At 47.2% G+C, this 22,854-nt stretch overlaps 1 protein-coding gene across 1 annotated transcript in view; it reads right to left on the bottom strand.

Annotated features, from left to right (window-relative positions):
* Positions 1-22,854, bottom strand: part of LOC129384642 (uncharacterized) — a 149,196-nt gene that overhangs the window by 40,265 nt on the left and 86,077 nt on the right. Inside the window, exon 3 of the mRNA XM_055070233.2 lies at positions 5,409-5,535. Coding sequence (XP_054926208.2) covers positions 5,409-5,535 — 127 coding nt within the window. The remainder of the gene's footprint in view (positions 1-5,408; positions 5,536-22,854) is intronic.

The raw sequence follows: 22,854 nt of genomic DNA, 5'->3' as shown, positions 1-22,854 counted from the left end.
ACAACTGCCTTATCGTAAATCGGCAAAAGAGCGCAAAGTGATTAATGCACAAGTGAAAGAAATGCTTGACGATGACGTCATACAACCATCCCAAAGCCTTTGGTCATCGCCGGTGGTCCTCGTCAAAAAGAAGACGGAACGCTTAGATTCTGCGTTGACTACAGAAAGTTGAATAACGTCACAAAAAAAGACGTTTATCCGCTTCCCCGGATCGATGATTCATTAGATCGACTCCGGCGAACCAAGTATTTTTCATCCATATATCTGAAGAGCGGATATTGGCAAATTGAAGTTGACGAACGAGATGGCGAAAAAACTGCTTTTGTTACCCGGGATGGACTGTACGAATTTAAAGTACTTCCATTCGGCCTGTGTTCTGCACCGGCCACATTCCAGAGAATGATGGACACTGTTCTGACGGGTCTGAAGTGGCACATTTGTTTAGTATACTTAGATGACGTCGTCGTGTTTGCGGCGACCTTCGAAGAACATCTGAAGTGTTTAGAGGCGGTACTTGAGGCGCTCCGCTCCGCTAATCTCACGCTAAAGCCAGAAAAGTGTCACTTCGGTTACGAAGAGTTGAAGTTTCTCGGTCATGTCGTGAACACCGACGGCGTGCAGCCTGACCCAGACAAAACATCCGCTGTTGCTGCTTTTCCGACTCCTCGTGACAAGAAAGCAGTACGTCGCTTTCTCGGTCTGTGTGCGTACTATCGTCGCTTCATCGCTAATTTCTCCCGGATCGCCGAACCACTCATACGCCTCACGCGAGAAGACACACCCTTCATTTGGATGGATGAGCAGGACGCAGCTTTCACAGAGTTACGGCAGCGCCTGCAGGAATCACCCGTCCTCGCTTACTTTGACGAGGACGCTGACACCGAGGTGCATACCGACGCAAGCAACATCGGTCTTGGCCCTGTACTCGTTCAACACCAGGAAGGCGTCGAGCGAGTGATCGCTTACGCCAGTCGCACCCTTTCACGCGCCGAGATCAACTACTCCACCTCCGAGAAAGAGTGTCTAGCGGTTGTGTGGGCCATCATGAAATTTCGGCCTTATCTCTACGGTCGCCCTTTCAAGGTGGTGACAGACCACCATTCCTTGTGTTGGTTAGCCAACTTACGAGACCCATCAGGGCGACTTGCTCGATGGAGTCTCCGTCTGCAGGAGTTCGATGTTACCATCGTCTATAAATCGGGCCGCAAACACGAAGATGCGGACACGTTGTCGCGCGCTCCCGTCAAAACTTGCGATAAGGACATGGACGAAGACGGCGCATTCCTTGGTGCCCTCACTGCATCTGACTTGATCAGACGGCAGCGCGAAGACGCCAAAATACCCCCTCTCATCGATCACCTAGAAGGCAAGAATGCTACAATCCCACAACACATTTCTCGCTGTCTCTCGACATTCTGCCTCCGACAGGGCGTCCTCTACAAGAAAAACTCGAGTGCCAGCGACAAAGAGTATCTATTGGTCGTACCTGCCGCCCTCCGTGATGACATTCTCCTAGCCTGCCATGATGAGCCCACGTCTGGACACTTAGGATTATCACGTACGCTTGCAAGTGTACGCCAGACGTACTACTGGCCCAGACGTTCTACCACGGTGAAGCGTTACGTGCAAAGCTGCCGTGAGTGTCAACGCAAGAAATCGCCGTCTTTGAAACCCGGGTGGTTACTCCCACCCATCGCACCACCTAGCGCGCCGTTTGATCAAATCGGCATGGATCTTCTGGGACCCTTTCCGTTGTCAGCCAGCGGAAACAAGTGTATTATAGCCGCCACAGACTAACACGCTACGCCGACACGAAAGCTGTACAACGTGCCACGGCCTACGAAGCTGCCCAGTTCTTTATCGATCATATAGTCCTCAGACATGGTGCCCCATCATACGTGATCACCGACAGAGGAACTGCCTTTACAGCCCAACTGATAGAGGAGATATTCGAGTTGAGCTGCACGCAGCATCGCAAGGCCACTGCCTATCATCCGCAGACCAACGGACTGACGGAACGGCTAAACAAAACCATTGCTGACATGCTGTCTATGTATGTAGACGTGCACCATAAAACATGGGATCAAGTCCTGCCGTACGTTATATTCGCGTACAACACCGCCATTCAGGAAACCACACGATTCACACCGTTCCGTCTTGTCTACGGGCGCGAGGTCCAGATCACGCTAGACGCAATGCTCCCGCATGACACCGACGCATCACTTACTTCCGACGCCGAGCAACTTACTCAACACGCAGAGGAAGCTCGTCAACTCGCCCGCATACACATCACGAAACAGCAGAGTACAGACGCACGACGCTACAACCTTCGACATCGGCAAGTTGAGTACCAGCCAGGTAACCAAGTCTGGGTGTGGACGCCAATCCGTCGCCAGGGCTTATCTGAGAAGCTACTTAGTAGATACTTTGGACACTACAAAGTGATACGCCGCGTTAGTGAAGTGAACTATGAGGTCATTCCCGACGGTGCCGCGTCGCCTCGGCGTCGACAGCACCACTCGGAGATAGTGCATGTTGTTCGCCTCAAACCGTATTTCGCGCGTTAAGGCGGCGCCAACCCGATGTCATACGACTTCCATACTTCGTTTGTTTTAGTAAGCATCGGGGTCGATGCTTTTCTTTTGGCGGGGGAATAATGCCGCTAGGTGTCACGCGCCAGCGCTAAGACAGAAGTGACTGGAACGCGCGCTCGGCAAGAGGAGGGGGCAGAAGAAGTAGTCGAGGGTGCGGACGCCGGCTTGAGTTTTTGTGTACGCCATCTTGTACGACTGTGTCTCGCCGACACCTGGTACATCTTTGTCTTTTCGTGACAATATTCTACGTTAGGTTCGATAAATAACTTTTTACTGCATTAAGCACGTTGCCTCGAAATGCCCGTTTCCGAGAGATGTCGCGAACTTCCGTAGGGCCATGTGGGGCGTCAAGCGTTTTTGACATCAAGAAACAATGACAGAAAGAACTGTCTTTAAGCAGAAGCTTTACTGATGTAAGACATAATCCGCACGAGGTGGTCAGTTGTCGATCGGCTGTCTTTAAAGCATCGTCAAGTAGTTTGTTTCGTTCAAGAAAGTAAAAGCCCACGATTAATTCTCTTTTGTAATAGATTAAACGAGCAGTTTCATGACGCCATAGGCCACAAACTTGCCATAGAAGATGTATCCTAGCCCAGTTTCAAGATGGAGACATAAATAACCTTTTTCGTTGCTATGTCAATTTATATTGTTGCCCACATGGTGTTCAGAACTGGCGATAGAGCAACTTGCGTACCAGCGTGAATATGTTTTATTATTGCGTACATAGCCTGATCATTTCCCAGAGCAGACTTCTCACGAGGTATTTAGGACGTTGCACTCTAGGTAGGGCATAAGTGTATGTGATGTTATGTTGATTTCTTTCAAGGAGAATGCTTTACCTCAAGCAGAAAAATTTCGGCTCGTTATCAATAAAGAGGCATCCACAGGGGAAAAAATTACAGCGAGAATCTCGCCAAAGTGGGCGATGTGCATTTTCGTCTCAATATAGTATGTGGGATTCGGGAAGTTCATCTATAAGGCTCAGAAACTGTTTCGTGAATTTGGTGGTTAGGAGGTATGCAAATGGAAGTGACTTACCAGCCTGTCGAGCAGCAGTGTTCGGATAGCAACAGTTTCAAAGGTCGTTCGGAGTTGTAATTGATGGCAGGGAATTTATTTACTAATATAGCCACACAACCCGACGAAGTGAGATCATCTTCGCGGCCTCTCTTAAAAATGACATTGCCTAGGAAAGTGTGTGTGTGTAGATATTACGTGTGTTTTCTGAACACACAGAGCTTTTAAGGATTGATAAATTATGGGTTTTACGTGCCATAGACACGATTCGATTATGAGGCACCCCGTAGTGGGGAACTCGGGAATAATTTGGTCTACCAGGGGCTCCTTAACGTGCACCTAAACATCAGAATGCAGCCGCCGTGGTAAGAATTTAATCCCGCGATCTCGTGCTTAGCAGCCGAACACCATAGCCACAAGCAACCACAGCGGTTCGCAGCATTATTGCACTAAGTTTCTAAATAAGTTGTTTGACGTCATCTAAATTGTGTAGAATTCTCCTTACATTCCTCTGCAATGTTAGTGTGTACATATTGCAGAATGCAATTGTGCTGCGTGTCTAAAATAAGACAGCTAAGTTAGCTTACAGAGTCCTTTTGGTTCTATATGACGCAGGGTTAGTGTGGGTTATACGGTTCGAAGTGAAACGGTGGTGCCGTTCGACTAGAAATCGTGTTCAGCGCCGTTCTTGGAAGCGGTGGTATGGCAACGCCTCGCCTGTAGTGACAGTATCTCTAAGTGCCACACACACCTAGAATTTGATGAGGCTTTCTTGGATGGCGCAGCAACGCTGGCTGCACCCGCCGAAGGGCCTAGTTGTCAAACACTGGCCACATTTTTCGTGGGCAAGGCTGCTGCGGCACTGTCCCTTTATACACCGCATCAGCTTATATTATGGTATGGAAAAATGAGCCGTCTTCTTGCGTGATTGAAGCGTTTTCACGCGTCTTTGAAACCTCTTCGCGCGTCTTCGAAACCTCTTCGCGCGTCTTCGAAACCTCTTCGCGCGTCTTCGAAACCTCTTCGCGCGTCTTCGAAACCTCTTCGCGCGTCTTCGAAACCTCTTCGCGCGTCTTCGAAACCTCTTCGCGCGTCTTCGAAACCTCTTCGCGCGTCTTCGAAACCTCTTCGCGCGTCTTCGAAACCTCTTCGCGCGTCTTCGAAACCTCTTCGCGCGTCTTCGAAACCTCTTCGCGCGTCTTCGAAACCTCTTCGCGCGTCTTCGAAACCTCTTCGCGCGTCTTCGAAACCTCTTCGCGCGTCTTCGAAACCTCTTCGCGCGTCTTCGAAACCTCTTCGCGCGTCTTCGAAACCTCTTCGCGCGTCTTCGAAACCTCTTCGCGCGTCTTCGAAACCTCTTCGCGCGTCTTCGAAACCTCTTCGCGCGTCTTCGAAACCTCTTCGCGCGTCTTCGAAACCTCTTCGCGCGTCTTCGAAACCTCTTCGCGCGTCTTTGAAACCTCTTCGCGCGTCTTTGAAACCTCTTCGCGCGTCTTTGAAACCTCTTCGCGCGTCTTTGAAACCTCTTCGCGCGTCTTTGAAACCTCTTCGCGCGTCTTTGAAACCTCTTCGCGCGTCTTTGAAACCTCTTCGCGCGTCTTTGAAACCTCTTCGCGCGTCTTTGAAACCTCTTCACACGTCTTTGAAGTAGTCGTTTTCTTTTGCTTTTACAGTAATTATCTATTTTTCTATTTTCTATGTGGCATAAAATCGGGAGTGAAAGGCCTCGTCGCCGTCGCAGTTCGCTCAATGGCTGTGTTGCTTTATGTCAAGAAATATTTTGAAATGGTGGCTCACCTCGCGGTGTCTTTCGTAGTAGACGATAGTTTCTCGATGCCAGCGTGACTCGTTCTGGGCCAGGCGTGATTGGCACTAGCGGTGGACACAACAGGTGCGTAGTTGGTGCTTCCGCTGTCAGTGGCATCTGCACGGCCAAAAAAAAAAACAGCAGAGGTGGTTACTCGCCGCTGTGCAGAGGTTATTCAAAGAGCATGAAAAATAAACAGTGGCATGCAAAACGTTTTAGTTGGGCTTTAGGGATAGGGAAGGCTGGCTGCTTGTTGGCGTGTGCAGTGCACTTTTTCTATCCGGAAATCTGGAATTCAGAGCTCAGTGCACGAAAAAAATTCACATTGACGTAAGAGACAATCACGTTGAAATTAATGCAGTGTTAATTTTTCTAAAAATAAATACGCTGCAAACAATACAGCAGATTATAACACGACCGTTTTCAATGCGAAAGACGACAGGTCGTATTCTTTCAGTGCGCTAAAAAATCAAACCTACTTTTTCCAATTTTAAGCAAGAGGCGTGTTCGATACTTCACTAAGGTCGCAAAGAAACGTATGTTAAAATCAATAAGCAAGCTTTGGCACACGCCAAACTTCCCTTTACCAAGAAGGACGCCTCTCGTTATTGCAAAGCTGCTTAGTTAGCAACGCGCGAAAGGAAGCTTCAGCTCGGAGGCTTCTAAGTGCGTGGGGGCAGGGATATTGTTTTTCTCGGTCACGCTTGCACCAGATTTGGTGCAGGCCATCGAATGTGAAAAACAAAGGATGAAATCTTGTAACTCCCATAAACTAACCTATTGTTGAGACGGTGAGTGTCTATATAAAAAGTATTGAATGCGCTAAAATTTGTAAGAAAAGAATATGAAGCTCGCAACTGTGTAATTGAGCAATAAAAACGATATGATAATTCTGGAATGTAAATTGGCTAATACCCGTAAATTGAGAAAAATGATACGCAGCGGTCTGAACTTTCCCACAATGTTAGAGCTAGGAATTTTGAAAACTGCCCGGAAACATTTGTAATTTCTGTAAATTGTAAATTCATAAATCAAACTCGGCCGCTTTACATATTCTATATCTTGCGGTTCACAGGGCTGCTTTACTTGTTTTAGGATGCGCATTACTAAATTGCGTAGGTTGTGTTTCAAATTTTGGGGTACTTGTCAATTTCCGGGAATTCTGCCATACCATCCAGGCCCTAAATGTGTAATTCCCTTACTGTAGTCACTAGAACATTCTCAAATGGAACGAACATCGTTCATGTCAGTCTAAGAGGTTACTAAAAGCATCTTGGCATTTTACATGTTGAGCGTGAAAATTCCAAATGTTTCCCGAGCCGAAGCTTCCTATTAAAAAAAATTATTTCGAAAGCTTAGGTGGGGCAGCGAGAGGATGACTGCCTAATGATGTCACCAACCCGCATGTTGACACTTTCATTACTTTTGTACCCCGATATCCACTAACTTGTATATGTCAACGGGTTGTGTGCAAAAGTGCACCTACAGGTCCTGCATACCACCTATTCATTATCAGAAGACAGCTTGATCGGGTCCTGGACGAAGTAAGAGTTGACAGAACAAGCCTAAAAACTCCATTCAAGCTTGAATAGCCAGGAAAATCATGTCATGATGAGATAAATGCAAGCTTAAACCGACAGTGAACTATTCTTCAAGAGCCTGGCTATCCTATGCATATATTTACCTACGTCTGTAGCTGAAGTTCCTGAGAATGCATATACAGTTAGCAGTGCATGTTTGGCAACTAATTATAAACAAAATGGCTGTGATCCACTGCACGCCTTCGAGACCTTTCACACTGAATAAGATAGGCCACCCAATGCAGATATGTGAGGGTCGTGTTGCGGGTATCTGATAAGACGGGAAGACTTGCAGAATTAGAAGTTGACAGGGCAGTGTCGTTGGATAAAGTAACAGCAGCAATCTCGCTACGCTCTGGCAAACATAATGACTGCGTGTTTTCCAGAATACTAACTGCTGCTGCTCAAACTGCTCGCAACGACACTGACTACTGCACTGGAATTTGGTTTATCATCCAATGACGGAATGCTCACAAACAAATGTGTCGTACGACGAAAACGTATAGGAATAAATAATAGAGCAGGGGCTCGTCACGTTAACATGACGTAGGCCCTTTGCGGAGAAGGCAAGGAAGCAACGCCGCTTCAGGACGCCATTCGAGGCAGAGAGGGAGACTGGAAGCAGTAACACTAGCCTGCTGACGGCACAGTAGCACGACAGCTCCATGTCATCTATCCTCTCCCATAACGAATGCACTTGAATAATTATATTACCGAAACAATCCCTTGACGGCGCATTGACAATTTCCAGCGTATAATTTAAATTTGCAATGGCGCTCGGTAAGAGGCTCTTCAATGACAAGATCTTCTAGGAAGCATTAAGCCTGAAGAATAAAACATGCGGTTGACTTGCTACGCATTGGTAAGCTCGTTACTCTGACCCCATTTCTAGACATCCAAGGCATATCGAGAAGCGTTCATTGCCTTTACGAATGAATCCGTCGTGTTGAAAATGAATTCATTAGAAACTTGAGGCACGTAGAATACGCGCAGTGTTGACTCTGTTAGCGCTCAATTCATCTGCATGAATTTCACACTACGACTGCACATCAGCAACTGACTTAGTGACGCTAGTAAGGCGACCGTATGACCAATAAATGCACCGCCCTCATGATCGATGGAAAGGCTGCATCCTCTTGGCTTTGTTGAGCATGTCCGCAAGTGAAATCGATGGTTAAAGGCCATGCCGTACGTACCATTTACGTCACTGGCATCGGTCTGGCGGTTCAACGCCTTCAACGCGTGATTGATGTACTCGTCAATATACCTGAAATGAGACATGCATATTGGCGTTGGCTCAGTGCTCCTAGTTACGGCAGAATATACTTGAAGAGTGTTTTTGCCAAACAGAATTTCGAACAAGGGAAGTTCTTTGTTAATTAAGGTAAAACCTGTATTGGATCATTTTATCAAAAGTATAACTTGCTGGCTGGCATAGGTCAACGGCGCACTCTTAAATTGCGTAATTTCTTAAATCATGACATGAAGCGTGAAATATAGGAAAACAACAAATGATGCTAGAACCAAGTTAGGACGATGCTAAGTTGCAAAATTACGATATAATTATGCAGTGCCATCCCCTCCAAGGCGCCCATTTTAGACTACGTGCGTATAGCTCTACGACGTCATGCGAGTCAACTGGAAAACGCTAGTCATACACATTGTGACAGGATGGCCGCACCATGAGTAGCGTGCGGAAATGGTGCACGGGAGCTTAAAATTATGTTTTGGGTAACGCAAGATTATGTTAGGTTTCGCTGCATTATATTAGCTTTCGTACAAGGACCATGCCAGTCGGCCGAATCAGTCGCCCAGCCGCGTCCGCAACAGCTGTGCCAGCGTGCGACCACGCATCTTTAGATTTGCAGTCGGCAACTGTTCTCGCCATTTCACGATTACCTTCGCACGCTCTGCCGACGTGGCCGTTCGCAGTCGTGCCAAAATGACGTGGCCGTCGCGGAGTCCTGGTAGTGCTTTCCGATTTACCCTAACATGCCGTAAAAATGAACACAGCGTTCACTGCAAAGACATATGGCGTTTTTATTCAAGCGCGACTTTTATATTCCCTGAAAAACAAGTAACAGCAAAAAGTTCAGTAGTGTTCTCACTTGGTTACACATCTCTTGCGTGTTTAGCAAATGGCACTATCTGTGTGATATTTCATTAGGCTCCTGTAGTGTGCTCACTCGACCGCCTATGGAAGTGTGACGTACTGTTTTATTTTCTTATCTCCTTGAGTTTCACGTTTCAAAAGCCTAATCTCGCTATGACGAACACTTGGACGGATCACGGAATGTAGTTTCGCCACCAGGGTTTCGCTAATGCGCACGTAAATCAAAGTTACGGAGCCTTCTTGCGTTTCACAATGACTGGTGAGATGCCACTGCACCTGGTATATCACCCGTGATGTCGAACTAAGCAGCTCAACATCCCAGCCAATGGGCTATTGCTACAAATGTGCGATGCCGTGATCAAAGGCAAGCTAAGTTATATACACAAACTGTGTATATATATATATATATATATATATATATATATATATATATATATATATATATATATATTTGTTACGCATGATGATTATTTACAGAGTGAAACGAGGTCCACGAGGAAGCCACAGGCGACGCCCAGAGTACCCCGAGATCAAGTGCGCGCACCCTACTTCTTTCTCTACTTTAGTCGCGCAGTGCTGTGACATTTTGCCCGGGGGCAGACGAAGCTCGCTGAGCGAGTTAAAGGGACTTGTGATGGTACTGCTTGAGTCTGGCCACGTGAACAACTTGCGCCGCACGTCAACGCCGATTACTTGCCGTCACTTTGGTGACGACATGGTTCACATCACTCAAGCGGCTGAGTATGACGAATGGTCTGGTGTAAGTGGCGAGAAATTTGCGGTACAATTCCTTTTTGCGAACAGGTGTCCACAGCCAAACAATCACCGGGAGTAAAGCTGAAGGGGATATGCCGCGCATCAACGCAAATCAAGCTTGCTGTTGCCTTGTGAGGACAACGTCCTACGATGCGCCAGTCGACGTGCTTCCGTAGGACGACAGAGTTTGAGCGATGGAAGGATCTTCTTGGCACGATAAAGGTAGAGTAGTGTCCATAAAGCTCTTGGAGCACGTGCATACGGCAAAAAGAACGGCGCATACCCAGTAACTTCGTGCTTGCCACTATTATTCGCGTACGTTACAAAATGTAAGACGGCGTCCAAATTCTTGTGGTAAGCAGCGACATACATTGATAACATGTTGGTAAGGGTTCGATTCGCCCGCTCCGTGAGGCCAGTGGTTTGCGGGTTGTAAGGAGTGGAATGACGATATGCAGAACCACAAAGCCGTAAAAGTTTTTCAGTGACGTCGGCGGTGAGTTGCTGTCCACGGTCACTGATGACAGCCCGGGCAGCGCCGTCACGGAGTATGACGTGATGCAACAAAAATAAAGAGACATCTGTTGCAGTGGCAAATGGAAGTGCCGCCGTTTCAATGTAGCGAGTAAGGTAATCTACGCATACTCTAATCCAGCGGTAGCCAGATGACGTCTTTGAGAGCGTGCGAAGCAAGTCGATGCCGACTTTTTCGAAGCGTAACGTTGGTGGCCAAACTGGTTGCAAATAGCCTGCTGTAGCCGTCGTTGTTTGCTTGTGGCGCTAGCAAACAGTACAGCTGGCGACGCACTGCTTCGTTGTTTTCCAGAGCTTCGGCCATAAAAATCTGTCGAAGTCTGTTTAGTTTGCGTGCAAAGCCAAGGTGCTCGGACGTGGTATCGTCATGCATGGAAGGAAGGAAAGCAGGGCGCAGGTTTTCGGGCACAACTAGAAGCAATGGAGCACCATCAGCCAAGGAAGAGGAGGAAGGAACTTTATTGTGTGCCCTGCGAGTTGGTGGAGAGGGCTAAAGGCCCCGCCCAGGTGACGGTCAGGAGTTCGTGGGTTCTGGCGGCATCCTCGGCCCGCTGGACGGCCCATAGTTGATCCTCGAGGGCGGGGCGGAGCAGCGCGGCTTCCCAGCGCGTGCGAAGGCTGCTGCTAGGGGCCGCGTTTTCTTTATTGTTATTTATCCCTCGGCATTCCCATAATATATGCTCCAGAGTGGCTCTGGATTCGCTTGTTTTGCATTTGTCCGTAGGATATACATCCCAATATATGATGTGCGAGAGCGCAGGATTCGGATACGTCCTAGTTTGTAACTGCCGCCATGCGACAGACTGCTTTTTTGTCAATTTTGCGTGAGGTCGCGGGAATATGCGCCTCTGTAAACTATACTGTTTCGTAATGTCGTTATATGTTGTCATTCGGTCCTCCCACTCCCACTCGTTTACCGCACAGTCACGTCCGGAGGGTGTCGGGGCGTAACTTGCGACTGCGGCTCAGTCCGTAAGCCCTCGAGCCGCGTCGTGTGCCGCCTCGTTGTTGCCGTCCTCCGCGAGAGTGTGAGCGGATGCCCACGTGATGTATATCTTTCTTTTGTAATTTTGGCCTCCTGCAAAAAAAAAAAAAAGAATGCGTAGTGCCTCCGGGGAGATTCGGCCGTCGGCAAAGTTTCTTATTGCCATCTGAGAGTCGCTGACTATCACGGTTGCGTTAGTCTGAGCTACTGCGAGCGCTATGGCTACTTCTTCATCTATCTCGTTACTTGTGGTGCGTATTGTCGCGCACGTCTTGCACTGTTTCTCCCTATCGATTACGGCTGCCGTAAACCCCCGTTTGCGACTGTATCGAGCCGCGTCTTCGAACACTGCGTCCTTGTCGCTGCCGAATTTCTTCTGTATTTGCTTCGCCCTGTTCTCTCTTCTGTCCTTATTGTGTTCTGGGTGCATGTTCTTTGGTATGGGGGGTATTACCAATCTTTCCTTCGTCTCTCTCGGGATGTCCACCTTGACACCGTGCTGTGTGTGGTAACCTATGTCTAATCTCTCTAGGATATGTCTGCCTGCTCTTGTCTTAGAGAGGCGTTCATATTGCGCCGTACGTTGCGCTTCAATGAGCTTGTCTATCGTGTTGTGTAGGCCTAATTGCAGCAACTTGTCCGTGCTGGTGCTGATCGGTAGTCCTATGGCTAGTTTGAATATTTTCCGAATGAGGCATTCTAGTTTGCTCTTTTCCGCGACCGGCCATTTTATATACGGCGCCACGTATACTATTCTACTTATTACGAAGGTCTGTATTAACCTGATCGTGTTTTCCTCTTTCATCCCGCTGTCTATTTGTTATCCTTCTGATTAGCCTCATGATTTGCGCTACAGTTCCCTCGAGTCTTCTGAGGGTTTCTCCGTTGTTGCCCTTGGCTTAAATGAGGAGCCCCAATACCCCGATCCTATCGACCTTGGGTATGGGTTTCCCATCGGCCGTATTTAACTGTATCTCCTCTCTATGGGTGAGAGCTTCCCTGTAGTTGCCTTGTTTGCGACCTCTGCGAGTCAACCAAGTTATTTTTTTTTTTTTTTGCACAACAAACCACTACGAAAAGTAAACGGTGTTGTTCCTGCTGGCTGACATGCAGCTGCCCGTAGGGTTTTCAAGGTAAGGTCGCAAAGTTGGTTGCTCTCGAAGGTACCCAGGTCTGGAAAGTCGGAAGAGATGGAAACTAGGTAGTCATCGAAGTCATTATGCTCAGCTTTAGTGTGTGGCAAAGGGAGACGGGATAGGCAGTCAGCGTCCGCGTGACAGCGTCTGCTCTTGTAGTTAACGGAAACGCTGTACTCTTGAAGGTGCAAAGCCCAGCGGGCCAACCAGCCTGATGGGTCACGCAGCCCAACGAGCAAACAGAGTGAATGATGGTCAGTCACTATCGTGAATGCGCGGCCACGTAGATACGGGCGGAACTTCTGAATGGCGAGGAGGACTGCCAGACAGTCGAGTTCAGTAACGGTGTAGTTTGTCTCCGCTATTGTAACTGCTCGACTAGCGTAGGCAACCTAATGCTCAAGGCCACCGCAGAGCTGAACAAGCACAGTGCCAACACCCACACCGCTGGCGTCAGTATGCAGCTCAGTTGACGCCTCCGGATCAAAATGCCGTAGAACCGGTCGAGATGTCAACAAAAATTTCACCTGCTGAAACGCCGACTCGCAGTTAGCAGTCCTCAAGTATTTGTGAAGGAGTGAGTGAGAAGGAGTGACGTGAGGGGAGAGGGAAGCTGTGCGAAATTCTTGATCAAATGCCGAAAATATGAGCAAAAGCCCAAAAGCTTCGCAGATCTTTCGCCATGTGTGGCTGTTGGAAGTCGCGAACCACAGCTATCTTTTCAGGGTCTGGTCGTATGCCATCTTTGTCGACCAGAAAGCCTAGTACGAGGGCTTGACACTCACCGAGATGGCATTTCTTCGAGCTTAAAATAAGGCCAGCTTGCTGGATACAGTCAAGAACACCGACAGGCGCTGATTGTGCTCGTGAAATTTCCGGCAGTAGATAATGACGCCGTCTAAATAGCACATGAAAATTTCCCATTTGAGTCCGTGGAGTGCGGTATCCATAAATCGCTCGAATGTCGCTGGAGCGTTGCATAGGCCAAAGGGCATAACGTTGAACTCAAAGAGGCCGTCAGTTGTGACGAAGGCGGTCTTCTTGTCTGAGGGGTGCATGGGAATTTGCCAATATCCTGACCGTAAATCAACAAGAGAAATACGACGCGGAGTGGAGGTAGTCGATGACGTCGTCTATTCGTGGCAGGGGGCACACGTCTTTCTTTGTGACAGTATTTAGGCGGCGATGGTCCACACAGAATCTTCACGAGTTTTTTTTTTTTTACTAGGATCACAGGAGCAGCCTAAGGTCTACATGATTCCTGGATCACCCCTTTCGGTAACATTTCTTTGACCTGCTCGGCGACGACTTTTCTCTCTGAAGGTGAAACGCGATAGGGCTTCTGACGAATTGGCGTCGCTTGCCCTGTATGGAAGTGGTGTTGCATACGAGACGCCGGTGGTGTATGGGATGCTCGTTGGCCTTGAGCAAAATCAAACAATGTGGCGTAGCGAGCGAGCACTCCTTCAAGCAGACACTGCTCACTAGAAGACAGCGACTTGTTAATCATGCGCTCAAATTCAGCAAAATTATCGGGGTTGGATTTCTTTTCGGCAGTTTACATTTCGACCGTTCCAACGCTGACAAAGGCTTGTTCGTCAAAACTTGCCAGTTTAAGTCCTAGCGGCAATGTTATGGATTGGGTTGAAACGTTCACTGTCCACAAACGAGTACAACAATCAGTGGTGACAACAAGGGCGCGAGGGAATATCACATTTTTTTTTTTTGAGCGTATTCTCATAATCGGGCTCGGCTTAGCCACTATAAGAACCTGTCCGAGGGCCAGAATTATTGACAGGTTCAAACATTTCGGTCTGAGGGGACAAACACACACCTTGCGACACGGCGAGAACGTCGGCGGCATCACTGGTGTTATCTGTCGTTGAAGTTTTCACGTCGCGGCGAAAAGAAATCGCGCCACTTCCACAATCCAAAGTTGCCCCCCACTCACGCAAGAAATAAATTCCTAAAATAATGTCATGCTTTGCACGTGCAAGAACAGTAAATTCACTTCTAGATGTTTGGTCCCCTATCGTAACTGAAACAGAACAGACCCAATGGGGGCGTAACTAAATATATGGAGGTTTCTTCAAAGTTCAGCACGCAGGACCCGACGTAACATACGCAGGAAAGAGACGACGAACTTTTAGGAAGACTTACTTACTCAACGCTTTCGGCTGGTGCACCAGCCTTCGTCAGAGTACAGTAAGGTACTCTGAGGAAAGCTGGTCCACCAGCCAAATGTGCAGTAAGTCTTCCTAAAAGGTCGTCGTCTCATTCCTGCGTGTATATATATATATATATGTGTGTGTGTGTGTGGATAGATACCTTGATCGAAAAACAGGAGGCACTTCTCTTTATCATGGTCATAAACAGCCGCAGCCGCACCGAATCGAATTATTCCTCGAAAACGCCCACTTCGATGTGGAAACAAACGTATAACTGTTAAAGTCTGTATTTCAGGTTGTTTCTACGGCTGACAATACCCAACGAAACTTTCACAAGCGGGAATACTCACGCAGGGTAATCGTCGCAAGTGCCTGAGGCTCCCTCGCCGCCTTCACGGCTTGTACCCGGGGTTGCTTCTTCGATGAAGGCAAACGCGGGAGGCGTGTGCCCACCGCTTCTTTGTTCAGTCATGCCTGGTGACGACGCTCCGGAGCACTACCGTCTTTCTGAGACAGAACGTTCCTGAATGATCGCGCATGCGCAGTTTGGGCGAAGGATGAGAGAACCAGTAAAACGGCGGGCACTTGGGCAACTCGAATGAAATTGTAAAACCCATCTCGAAAAAAGAGATGATAGAGTGCGCCACTATGTCGACGCTAAATTGCTAATATATTGAACACAAAACAAGGCGCCCCAGTGACCTGTGCTGAATTGACACCAAATCATCAAAGCAAACTTAAGCAAAGCCCACGCCCAGCCAAAAGCCGTAGATACGAACATGTGTTTATTATTATTTCTTTCTTTCAGAAGTAGTGCTAATTCTACTCGGGAGATATTGGCAGTCGTGACGCAATCAGTGAATAGACAGAATGAATAAAGGGGACCCAACGTTTATACGATGGCGAATCAGAAAGCCTCTTTAGCTATATATTTAGGCCAAATTACACCTGTAAATGTGAAGACAACATATGTGAAATCAACATTAGCTTTATCCCTGGGTGTGTAGCTGTTCGAGCGACGATTGACGTTAGACATCCAAGGCACGTATAAGTGTCGTCAGTGCTTTCTATTAGCACAGTATCGCTCCTGCTCGCTTCAGGGTGTTTTTGGTTGTACATGGAGCCTTCACGTAATGCTACAGGACAGTTTCTTGCGAAAATGCCTCATCGCAAAAGTCTTTTCCACCCAACCATGTTCGAGGAACATAAGCGTAAGCGCCCTGAGGCCGCTTCCTCTCATACGGCTCAGATACCACAGACCCTTCTTGCTGCCCTGGAAGGAAAATTATTTACCGAACGTAAACGATAGGTGCTCCGAACCGACAAGCGACGTTACTCGAATATATTAACATATTTCATCTACAACAACCACCGTGCAGTTCCTGCTGCACATGTGACCAGCTGGCACCACGTTAGAGCGGTAACCATTTTCGCTCCGGAATGTAATATGGATTGTGGGTGCCAGAATTTCCTTCTAGTATGACAGGCCGTCGCGTCAATTTGCCTAGTTATCCACGAGGCACTGCTGCGTGAATTGCAAAAGTCCTGCGCAAGGAATGGACGTTTCTCATGTGTTTCCGTTACCTCATTAGTCTACTAGACAATCATAATCTCTCCATATGATCAGAGGAACAATCCTGAACGGAATTGCAAAATGTTGATGTTTGAACCGTGCAGACAGGACCTCATTTCTTAACGATATCTTGCGGTACAAGTTTAATGCTTGACATACTCAGGTGCCGTAGGAAGGAAAACTTCAACATACCTGTATACCTATCGCGGACGAGAGATGGAAATTCTTGCGGCCACCAGAGTCGATAGAACATTGAAGTTGACTACACGCGGGAATTCTGTACGTCACCCTCTAGAAGTGAATCTACGAGCATTGTCCAATGAGGCCGTTTTGCGGTAAGAGCCAAACGATTGCATCAGTAAATGCCCTGTTTGGTGAGGCAGCTTTCGGAGTTCCCTCAGAGGACGAGTTTGCTCGGGTCGTAAACCAAGGTGCTCTGTATTCACGTTGATTCATCGCAAAAAGCTAGAACAACAAAATACACCTGTAGTAAAAGTTATCCTTCCAGTAAACTTCGTTATTACTGGCTCAATGACACCTTTCACCTGCTTGTCAAATGATGGGCCTTTCCGGGAAGTGCTTACCTTTTAGACAAAGCATGCGTTCTCTCAAGTATATGAACGCAAGTTTTCCTCTTTTTTTTTCAACTTTACGTGCCTCAAATAGGGGCGCTTTATTTAGATTCATGTTCTGCCGCTAAATTTACGATATTGGATATTTAAGCATAATCCTTCCGCACAGCTGGAACTTAAAGCTTGAAAGTATTTGGCGCCGCGCACGCGAGTACGCCGCGATGCCCATAAAAGTTATCTTAGCTGACGAATTTTTTTTTTCGGTGGTAGCAAATATTCAACGGAAGCAGTCTACAAACTTCTGCCTTCTCAATAAGGTAAGTAAAGGAAAGAAAAATTATACCCATCCAGTACTCACGTTGGCATTGTGTAAGGACAGGTATGTACAGGGTGAAGTAGAAGACCCCAACGACAGCTGCGAGGTTGACTCCTTATTTTCTCGGTTCATTCTTGTGCTTGGGGCGTATTGGAAACTGCACTGCGCATGCGTATGAAGCGACGTGAAGCACGCACCCATTCTTTAACACAGCAGCAGCCACGCTCAACAACCAATTCAGGGATGGTTCGCCTAAGAAGCTTCAATTTAAGAACAAAAAGAGCACAATTGCATGGCTCACCCTGAACTGTCATTCGATGTGGTTTAGGCTTCGTGAATGCCTACTTGGCCAGTGCTTCGACTTATACCACTGCTCCTGGACATGTGAGGCGCGTTTGTCATGTTTCTGTGTTTATCCGTGCCCTACGCTAAGAATCAAGAACACGTGCCAAGCCGTGGACACCGAAGCCAGGTTGCTATCCTTGGGAGTGGTGACGCCATAGTCGTAAATTATGTTTCACACTCAGCACCAGTGAAGTGAGCTGATACATAAAATGATGAAGTAAGTAAACAAGCTCTCACATGCTGCTCGGCGAATGCCCGAAGGGTCACATCTGGCTAGCTCGGCTGACCAACGGCGCCGCCAAGACTCAAGGTCCGGCCGACAGCTGAGGAAGGGAGGATCCGGTGGGGCATACCTCCCGCTCGCCCGTCTGTCTTCACCCAAGCCAACTGGACCTTGAACAATGTTTTCCCTCTCTCTATCACCCTGATTCAATTGCAGGGTGCACGAACGATTGATTAAAAGCTTTAGTTGATTTAGCGCAAGTACGCCAGTTGAAAACGCGGTGAAATAAACGTGCCGGAGACAACCGGAGTGTTCTTCGAAGATGAAAGAAGCTGTAATAGAGTTTAAGGAAAACTTAAAAATGGTTGAATTTTCGGCATTGAGCTACACACATGCTCGAATTTTTCACCAAGAGTATATGCGTGGCCTTCTAGGCTCCTGCCTCGGTCATTCACCAGGGTCTAAGGATGAGTTTCCTGTCATTTTAAGCTTGTTAATCCATACCAGCCTTGCATCTCTTGCGTGCAGGACCTTATGCCAGAGAGAAACTGCCCCAGCTTGTTCTGCAGCTTGCCCTTGCGTCGGTCTGTCCTTTGACTTAACTCCTTCAACTGGATAAAATTTTACGTGTTTCGGTATCGACGAAGTGTGCCCAATGTTTGATCTGCATTTCTTGCGTCTCTTCGCAGCCCTCGTTTCCTCACTTTCGCATGTATTTTATGGTGGCAGTGATAAAAGTGCTAAAGTATGCTAAGTTTGCTTATATAATAACGAATGAGACATGTTGATTTTTTAAAATACGACCAATTGGCCGAATCCAGCCTCAACATAGGAATTTGCCGAGGACAGGCGTGCTGCTGCATCAAAGTCGACGTTACTGTGGAGTGTGTCATTGCCTAAAATATTTTATAACATTCCTTTCCAAGTAGGGAAGAAGCCCAGACGCGCCTAGCGCTGAATCAATACAACAATACTAATTGTGTGATACTGTAGAATATATAGCCTCCCCTTTATGAATAACTTACCAAAGGTTACAAGAACTTGTTCCATGTGCTTACCTTTCGCATCGCACCGAGACTCTCGCTACAAATTGTTGAGCATTCAACCAGCATTCACTCACCAGCCACAAAAAATTACTGCCAATAATACGTGTATGTATTGAAGGTAAATAGAAGGAATTATAACCAATCTATCATTTAGAATTACTTGTAGTGACACTGATTCGAGGGGCTTTTAAGTTGTGCATTATAAATGACATACTTGTCTGCACAATTATTGCCATAACAGCGAATGAGGCGATGCCGTCGTCGCGGTATCTTCAGATTGGCGATCACCGGAAGTTTGATTGATCAGAGTTTAAATGCCTCTCCTGGGCTCATAAATACTTTAAGCTTGTGTTCAAATAACAGTTTAGTATGATCATCAAAGTTTTAATTAGCGCTAACGCATTGCAATACATTATCCGCAACGTCATAGTAGTACTAAAAAAAAGGAAAGTGTTCCACGCATCACAGTAGAATTCAAGTTTGTGCTCCCTTCCCTTTTTCTTCACCAATCCTTTGTTTTTTTTTGGGCGATCAAGTGAACGATGCCGACTATTCGGCACCAACGGCTCGAAAGTTGTGTGCCCGCTGAGTGCCTGCGCTTGCAGGCTGTTCGTGCGTGTTTCTGGATTCACCTGCAGATGGGAGGTGATGTAGCCAGATGGTCCCGGAGTCACCCAGCTCTCTCAGAGAATGGGCGAAGATGATTTAACCGGTGCCACAGATAGCACTGCTATGCAGACGCCGGGCAAGTAACGTTGGCCTTTGGGACCCCCCCTTACGCATCCCATCAGCAAAGGCTGCGAGCGAAAGAACTGAGCACCTTTTATGGGCTTACTCACGTGAGGTATTCTCTTTGACATTTTGGTGACGACCTTTTTCCTTCTTTTTCATTTTGCACGTCATCCTGGTTATGCTGCGTGGTCGCCATCGCAGATGACTTCTTGCGATGGGGTGTGTCAGCACACTCGTCTGAGGGTTGGCTTTGGACAACACGTTTTGCTCAGGTGAGCTGGCCACTGCAGCAATATTTATCCGCTCGCGCTTTTGATGCATCAGTGTGCTTTGCTGGTGATCGGAATACCTCCAACTTCCACAAGACTGCTTAGCATCTCGTTCTCTTGTTTGTCACGAAAGAAGAGAAGATGGTCTCCACTGACCATTTTTAATACATTCCAGCCCGGGCTTAGAATGTAAGTAAAAGAATTGCCCGTAACAAAAGGAGAAAGTATCCTAGCTTGCTTTTCAGTTTTATCGTAGTTTGCTACATAGAGACGGCGGAAAGTCTTTCTACCGAGTGAAAGAGTTGGTAAGCCTCCATCGGTGCGTGAAGTTATTTGGAGTGTTACGGTAGTGAAAGAGAAGATGGGGTTCTCATAGCCTTGTATTTTGTTTAGATTGCAATGACTATGAGAATTTGCAGGTCTTGACATGTAAGAATGCATACGTGAGCCCTACAAACAAATAGGAAGATAGGAGTTGTTACGAGTAAAAGGAAGTGCGTCAGAAAAGAAAACGCAACCGAAATTGAGAGAGGAAAACACGAATGCCGAATTTCCTCGGATGGGTCACTCGGGGTGTACGCAAAATCCAAGCCAATAACGTGGAGGGCATCCTCCGAAAAACCTTAAAAGACCTTGGCACTGTCCTAAACGTCCTAACTGTCCTAATCATCTTTCCTTCGGACATAGCTAAGGCGCACACGGCGAGATGACGATGGATCCTACCTGCATCTGCGACCCTCCAACGGTATGGGAACTGCAACGTCGCGTAAACAGAGCGGAATGGAGATTGAAATGTAATGTAATAAAGTACTTTTTCTAGTTCTTATATACTGTCAAGATGTGACGACTCGGTGGCTTTCGACTATTCATAATTCCAGCTTTCAAAGGTGTCAGGTAATGCTCCACCTCGCGGTTGCCTTACGCGATTCGGCGACGAGCGAATATGCATATTTTCTGGTGCTTTTTTTTACACTTAGAGCTATTTTGTGAACATGCGCACTTGCCATAGTTTTAGTTTTTGTGAACTGACGGTCTACTACTCGCCCCTTCATCTTATATCGCACAACTGGAAAGCACATGTCTGGGAACGCAAACTACCCAGTGAGGCCCAAGTGGCAAGCAATTGTCATTTCTCGTTACATTTTAATGCGTTAATTAGAAAAATTATTCTTGATATCAACGTTTTTAAGTAGAAATGTAACGAATTGCATACCCAAGCAAAACCTCGTTTCGTGCGTTATCTCGAGATTGAACATTCTTGCCACATCTCCGTTAGCTGTGCTGGAAAGTGTTCTAAGCCTACGTAGGCATCTCTTTTCCTTTCTTGTCGCGCACCTCCGACATTGTCTCTTGTCACAATGCGCTAAAGTATTCGGCTATTGGTGCCAAAGGAGACGCGAAAAGCGGAGTGGGTTTCCGAAGCGTAACTCGAAGTTTAGTGTGTACAAACTGCCAATCATCAGCATTGACAAATACATCTCGTTTCACCTCACCAGGGGATGATGCTTGCCTTAGATTTCGAAATTTTGTCTTCTGTTTTGCTCCTCTATATTTCAAAGGGAGAAAACAAAAATCACAGAGAACAGATGCGAGAAATATCGCGGTATAGGGCGAGCGCCGTCGCATATTCCAGTAAAACCGGATCTGCGAGCCTGTCAATGATGATAACTATCCCATGGCAAGCACATTACCTTCACTTATGCTTCGGTCACGTGATCCGCTGCTTGTGTTTTGTTTGATACAAATAGTACATCGGCAAGTAATGCGAGTCAACATAAATGCAGTGCAACTGGATAAGAGGTTCTTGCAGTGGAGCTGTTAGTGCCTCGCTGGTTTTCGCTTGACGTTCGCAGCTTCGCCTAGCAGCGGGCGAGATTGCTGAGAGAGAGTGAAAGTAGAGTGTAAGAAATAGCTTCGCGCAGCATAGCGACGCGGCGAGGGTCGGTGAAGTCTAGCGAGGGAGAAGTAGCTGCGCGGCGGGGACACAGGTGGCGTGACATCATTTCTCTCAGATTTAAAGAAAACAAAAAGAAAAATGACTCGCTCGTTTGATTCAACGCTGCGCTGTCCTTTCTCACGGGTTGCAGAGTCAAGTGTCTTTTCTTTCTTTAGTTCGATATTATCATCGCTTTGGCGGATTTCAAAAAGCTACCAAGTCAACGGCGTTGGAGATGGCATGCATCAGAGCTAAGGGGCGGCGCTGGAGCGTCTGGCAGAGGACACCCACGCATATGGCGTCTCAACAAATCGCTTGTGTTGCGGTAGGCGCCTGAAATGGCGCGCCGTCCCAACCGAATCCTCCCACAGAGGAAGACGACATAAATTTTTCTGTAGCCCTAACTTCCCTCAGCTTCTGTGCTCTTTGATGCTTGCGATAGCTGAGCCACGCACAATTTTCTGTTACTGTCGACGAAAGTTGAACTAAGACGCGGTTTAACCGTCGATATTTCCACACTGAAGGGACGGTGAAAAACATAGTAGCAAGAACCGCGAGTCACGAAACCAACACTTTATTGAGCGAAACTATGGCCATGAAACAATTTACACTCGGGGTGAATGATATCTGCGAGCACATGCCTCAACCGTTGCAATATTGATCAGCGGCTCAAGCGAGTCGGTTATTTATAAATGTTTAGTGTAAGATTCCACACCAGTCGCAAAAGCTCAAGCGCCTTACACTATGTGGAAATCTATTCTGGTCACGCATGCAATCTGATTACACGAGGTTTCACTATAACATAGAGAGCAGACAAAATTAGTAAGGATGACCAAGAAGGTTCTGATACATTCAAGCGCGTCATGCGCGGAGCGATAACTTAACACTTTAGGCGGTGAAACGCGTTCACCACAGAAAGATAAAACGAGAACGAAGATGAAAGAACACGTAGTACATAAAATTAGAGCAACGAAATCATAGTGGGTTAGCTAAGGTAAAACCGCTTACTGGCGCGGAAGTTGGACTGCTTACGGCCATGTTACGAGCTTACGGGCCATGCGAACATTCGCCTAAGTTTCGTGGAGTGTGCGAAATAACGCAGCTATTCTCTCAGTCCACGTTGCCTTATGAGGGTGAAAACCTAATTATGGT

The sequence above is a fragment of the Dermacentor andersoni genome, chromosome 5 (genome assembly GCF_023375885.2).
Source record: "Dermacentor andersoni chromosome 5, qqDerAnde1_hic_scaffold, whole genome shotgun sequence".
NCBI classification, from domain to species: domain Eukaryota; kingdom Metazoa; phylum Arthropoda; class Arachnida; order Ixodida; family Ixodidae; genus Dermacentor; species Dermacentor andersoni.
The sequence above is the reverse complement of the archived record's forward strand: the minus strand, read 5'-3'. Positions and strand labels throughout refer to the sequence as shown.